General features: G+C 36.4%; 1 protein-coding gene across 4 annotated transcripts in view; it reads left to right on the plus strand.

Moving 5' to 3' along the window:
• The window catches only part of FAM3C (FAM3 metabolism regulating signaling molecule C), a 48635-nt gene extending 44917 nt beyond the window's left edge, over positions 1 to 3718 (plus strand). For all 4 annotated transcript variants that reach the window (XM_019750072.3, XM_074315665.2, XM_074315666.2 and 1 more), the window contains 2 exons: positions 1275 to 1401; positions 2014 to 3718. In XM_019750072.3, the coding sequence (XP_019605631.1) occupies positions 1275 to 1401; positions 2014 to 2103 (217 nt within the window). In that variant the 3' untranslated portion in view covers positions 2104 to 3718. The remainder of the gene's footprint in view (positions 1 to 1274; positions 1402 to 2013) is intronic.
• Positions 3719 to 6000: the final 2282 nt, after the last annotated feature.

Here is a 6000-nt window from a genome sequence, read left to right on the forward strand (position 1 = left end):
AAATTTTCATATGCACGTATCTAATGATATGTGTAGTTCTTTCCTGCTTCATGAAAATTTTTAAAAAGTCCCATTTTTCTTTAAGTCAGTTAAATGAGGACTATTGTACCTAGTGTTTTTTTCTTTTCATTAATATATTAAAGGAGCTAACTGATATTAGCACGGGGTGTTTCAGAGAACTCGGGGTGATAACGAAGTACCGTCCTCACGCATGCTTGCAGGTTAAGGTACTCTAGCTGGTATTTGCGAAACAAAACAAAAACTTGCTTTGCCTTTGATTTTAACAGGTCAAACCTCTCAAATTGACCTATTGCCATGTTTTGGCTGATGTGAAGGACTCAAGTGCACAGCAGGCACTTAGTTACCTTTTTTTTTGTTTTTAGCTCTGCAGCTAGCTAGCATGTATCTACTGAATTTCTTCTCCCTTTTGAGGCAGGAGGCGAAATGGAGAACGACTCAGCATTAGGACAATAACCTACACAGAACTCATTAACAGCATCTTTCATTTAGCTGTTTCCTTGGCAGTTGGCTATTGTCACTGCCTGTCCTCCTGCTGGGGGCTACTTAACTGCTATCTGGATAATATTTTCATGTTTATTAAAGAACCATTTGGTAGTTGTGAGGTACAATTTATCTTCCTAATCTCAAAATTCATTTTATTTTAAATAAAACATAGGATTAGAAACATCTAGATTTCTAGTAGTGTTTACCTTTATTCAAATGCAATTTACAAAGGGTTTAGTGGCGATTCAAAGTGATTTTTAATTTTACAAAGATATTGGTTGCTTAAGACCTTAGATTAGCCTGGATGGGTATCTACTATCTGCAGTATTCCCTATTTATTTGACAGATGTAGATGAAAGTGAATTATTGGTGTGAAATAAAGACATCTAAGAGGTACTTCTTAATAGAATAAACTTAAAATTAATTGCTAGATTTCATGTCTTTTGTCACTACAGAATTCAACTAGTAGGAATTAGTAGAGTGATCACATTGTGAGATATAAAAATGTCAAATCACTGTACTGTACACCTGAAACTAATGTAACTAATATACTGCAAACCAACTATACTTAAATTTTAAAAAGTTCCAATAGTAGGACTGTCACTCTGAAGACATTTCTTTATTCTATTTTTAATGTTCTCTTATTTAAGCTGACATTTTCACATTTTGTCTCACGTTATATGTTAAATATCCCAGGTGAATCAGTATTACTTACATAACATAGAGTGTGCTATGTTTATTTTATTATTTATTCTTTTTCTCTCTCTAAGACTCAACGATGAGGCACGGCGGCTCATTGCTGAACTGGGGAGCACATCGATTACCAATCTTGCTTTTAGAGACAACTGGGTCTTCTGTGGTGGGAAAGGCATTAAGACAAAAAGCCCTTTTGAACAGGTTAGTGTCTTAGACTTTCATCATTCACGGATGAAAGCAAATTGTGTGAAATCGTATGGTCCATATTCCTATCCCAGTTATTTAAAACTTAGATAAAGCAGACATTAAATATGTTCATAAATATGTATAAGTTCTTGGTAATCAGTTATTCAACGTGACATGGCAGTGTTTTAATTTCAGTGTTTAAAAAGAGTCAAAATTCTGCATGGAAATTTTTTTTCCCTACATGACAATACATGGGCATATGATTACTTTTATCTTAAGCCTTTTAGGAAGCTTTGATTATTAAAGGTTTTGGTTGAGCTTTTGATATTCTACTCAATGAACTTTGGAAATACTTTGGAACTTAGTAGAATGTAAATTTGACTTGTGGGCTGACAAATGACCCTTTAAAAAGCAGCTACAATGTTTTGTTCTTCCAGCTGTTATTTGAAGGCCTGCCACTCTATGCCAAGCCCCAGGGGCTGCTCTTCTAATATCATGAACAATAATTTTTGTGAACCCATTGCTGGCCTGAGTGTTAGTGAAATGAGTGCACTGAAGCACGTTATTGCAGATAAGCTGTCCACCCAGGTTTATAAAAAACTGTATACTGTTATTGTGTTCCAACAGCACATAAAGAACAATAAGGACACAAACAAATACGAGGGCTGGCCTGAAGTTGTAGAAATGGAAGGCTGCATCCCCCAGAAGCAAGACTAAGGAGGAGACATGGAAGGACCTGCACTTTCACTACTGATGGGGGAGCTCCAGCGGAGACACTGTATAAATGTTTTCAGAGCGTGCAGCCCTTGGTGTGCACACGAGCGCTCTCTTTGGATAGCAGGATTATTTATTGCTAACGTAAATAGATGTCTCTGTAAATAGTTGTCATAATGAACAAATCACTGAACCATGTCTAAGCATATTTCTCTAATAGTGCAGTGTTTAGACTGCTATGGAAAGGACATCTTCTAATTCTAAAAGCATACTCATGGATAACTAAACAGATAGTGGAAAATGTAGATAGATACTGATAGATATACTGGTTGATGTGAAAATCTATCATGGAATAATATGGATTTGAGGGAGGAGACATTGTTTTCTTCTATATATATTGCCTTTTGAGGATAGTGTCTTTTAAATTAAAAAGGTATTTGGCTAGTTGTATGTGTAATGTCACTTTACAATTTGACTCTCCTGGTATACCTCTTTTCTTAGTCTTTCTCTTCCCTTCCCAAGAAGCCAAGTAATAAAATGAAGTGAAAATTTGTATATGTGAAAAGCACAATATTCCTTTTTTAATGTACACAGTGAAAAATAAATATATAAATGGAGATGACTTTCATGATTATAGCTTGCTGGAATTTTGTGTTAGCGATGTGAATAATGACTTCATCGTGTATAAGCTATTTAGAGTGAGGGTGGAGGTGGCAGCTCCACAGACCTGGGGAACCAGGCCAGGTCCCTTCCCCAACCAACCTACTTAGATCATCGAGACGGCCGTGTCAGTATATTTAGAGCAATACTGGCATGTATTTTCCTTATTTAATTGTTATCAGCATTGACAAAGTGGCTTGGAAAGAGGCATGCTTTACTACCACAATAATTTTGATTTGTAAACCAAGAAATTAATTTTGTATTTACTTATTTAATTTCATACTAGCAGTTTTTGCCTGAAGATATATGGTGACATATTTAGAAAATATTTAATTGCTGAATGGACTGATACCATTTAAAAAATAATTTTATTTGATACAAAATGACTTTAGACCCAATTCTACATAAAAATATAAGAGATCTAACTTTTTTTTGTTAACTTTAGATGTTCACTAAATGACTCGGTTTTTTTTTTTGGTGGTTTTTTTTTTAATTTTTTGGGGCATTAAGTACTTATTATATAGGAAGTATCTTAAACTGGAACAAATGTAATGATCAAACTACCATTCATAATAAAAGGTAGCACTGACATTTTGAATCTAAATTTTAGATGACTTGTATAAAAACCTAAGAGCAGTATTTTTTATTTTGCTGTAAACCAAGTTGGAAACTGTTAATCTATTTCTTAAATATTAATGAGCTTTGGGGTCCTGTTTCCTCCCTCAAACTGAGTGTAATTCATGAATAAATGCACCATGCAAGTTTAAACAATTTTTATAAACTTTTCAGATGATGGTGCTTATATGCTAAATCACATTCAGCATGTATATTTTGACATTTAAAATACTTCCCTCAATTCTGTAAATTAAAGAACAGGTGTTTTACAGTTCCAGGGATTGTGAAATAAATGTCGCTTTTTTTTTTTTTAATGATGAAAATAAATACTCTTGGTTTTGCATTGTGAATTTTTTTTATGTTGTCTGACGGTCGTATACCTACAGAACTTCACATCCAGGTTTGTCAAGCATTTATTGTACTGCTTCACATGCAAAATTGCATTTCGGTGGTTCAATACACTAATATCCTCAGGATACATCTTAACATGTATAGAATTTAAGTAGCAGGTCATCCCTTTCAAGGTAATAAATGTAAAATGATAGCTTTGTAAAGGTGTCTCAAATGTCAAAAGAAGGGATAAAGATTAGTTATGAAACTGCTTTGGGGCAGTTTGCTCTTGTTTCAGTTCTGTCTTTTAGAGATTGTGCCAACTTAATCTTGGAAGCAATAATTTTACTACATTTCATTGTTAGATATCTTTTAAAAATCAGCATTATAAATGAAACGATGCTTATTTAATGTTAAGAATTTTATTTATCAAAATCGGAAATTTGGCGGTGACTCTTTGGTATTTGAAATCGTGTTGAAGGACTTATGGATGCATAGTTTTTATTTGTAATCGTAGATGCTTTCCCATGGCAAGTGTATTATAATATGCTTGTTAGAAACTAAACAAAGACAGTAGGAAAAATAAGTGATATTTGAGAGCTAAAAGAAAAATTGAGCCAGAGTCTTTATGCCGACTTTCGTTTGATTAGAGTAAAACTTGTCCTTGTTCTTCCCATATTTTATTGTGTTTGTTTGGAAATGAATCAGCTAATATTTCATAATTATTAAAAGCACAATGAAGCACAATGCATTTAGCCTACATTGCACTGTATACTTTAACAGTTTATACAAATTATAATATAAATAATCTGACCCCCCCAAAAAAAGATGATAGTTTGATTCAGTTTGGTTAACAGCTCCCCATTTTTAAATGAAAGAATGAGAAATACACTGTGTTTAATTAGCAATGCAGTTAAAAGTGTAATGCATTTAGAATACTTTTTAAAATATGCAAAGGAAAAATTGCTCGTGTTGATCAGGGGAAAAGATTTGCCACTTAAACTCTTGGATTAGGCCATGGGCAAGTCTAAGCACAAAGAGCTGTAGAATAAGGTACCAGATTTTACCTTTTCTACAGCTTTCCTCAGAAGAATTGTTTTGCTGTCTTTTCCCAGGATGACATATACTTGGGTTTTCATTGTCACATGTCAATGACTTAGTGAATCTCCTTTTTCCTCAAAGCATCCTCAGTTTAACTAGACTTGTCCTCACCAATTGCTTGTCCCCCATCTCCTTTCTTGAGATTCCACTCAAATTAAGGGTTAGATAGAGTGGAAATCAGACAAGCCTGGCTTGGGAATGTCAGTCAGTTGCTAGGCCGCTGGAAGGGAGCAGCAAAGCATGCTGCAGGCAGCATGGGGAAAGCCCACCGGAGAACCTACGAGACTGTCCATCCACCAGACCCTTCCTCCAACCCAGAGAGGGGCAGGGCAGACCACCGGAGGGCAGCTGTATTAAGGAAACACTTCCATCACTAGGGTGTCTCTTCGAGGAGTGCTCAGAAAGCAAAAGGGACGGGCCAGACCTGTCATTAGCCCGAGCAACAGAAGAGAGTTGCTCGGGCAGTTCCATGGGCAGCTCATCAGCCACCTTCACACAGGGAAGGCGGTCCTCCCATGCATAGCTAGTCACGGGCACGACTTCCTGCCATCACTAACCTCACTGTTCAGCTCTGCAGACATCGTGCCTACTGCTGGAGTGCAGTGACTACTGAAAGAACAAGTGGAGACTCAACTGGTAAAAGATATTCCCCATTTTTAGGGAAAATTGATTTATGAAACTGCAAGCTCCTAAGGTTCCATGTAATCTGCCCATATTTGCGTCCCTTGATAACCAGAGGGAAAAGGGACCTAAAATCTTAGAGAAGTCTGTAAGGAGACAGTGTAGCGTACTGGTTAAGGGGACAGACATGCCTGACTGTGTCTCTCTGTTCCACTGTCAGCTGCATGAGGACCTTGAGAAAGTCTATATCATCACCTATAAAATAGGCACAATTCTGTGTGTTTATGGTAACCCAAGTGCCTGGCACAAACTACTCATGAAATGTAACTGGTAGTATTTCCATTTTTGTTGACTATATCTCTTGCAGGCTCATAATGTTTTAGCCCAAGAGAAAAATTAAGTCAGCCTCTTGAGCTTTCCAATCCCATTATACCAAGTACAGTGGTACCTCGGTTTTCGAATGTAATCCACGAGTTCTGAAACGTTCAAAGAACAGCCGACAGCAAGGCCTCAGGATCTTGCACTCAGTGGAAACCATGTGACGTGTTTGACTTCTGACTCGTGTTCAAAAAC

The sequence above is a fragment of the Rhinolophus sinicus genome, chromosome 8 (genome assembly GCF_057876585.1).
Source record: "Rhinolophus sinicus isolate RSI-liver-muscle chromosome 8, RSI-T2T, whole genome shotgun sequence".
NCBI classification, from domain to species: Eukaryota; Metazoa; Chordata; class Mammalia; order Chiroptera; family Rhinolophidae; genus Rhinolophus; species Rhinolophus sinicus.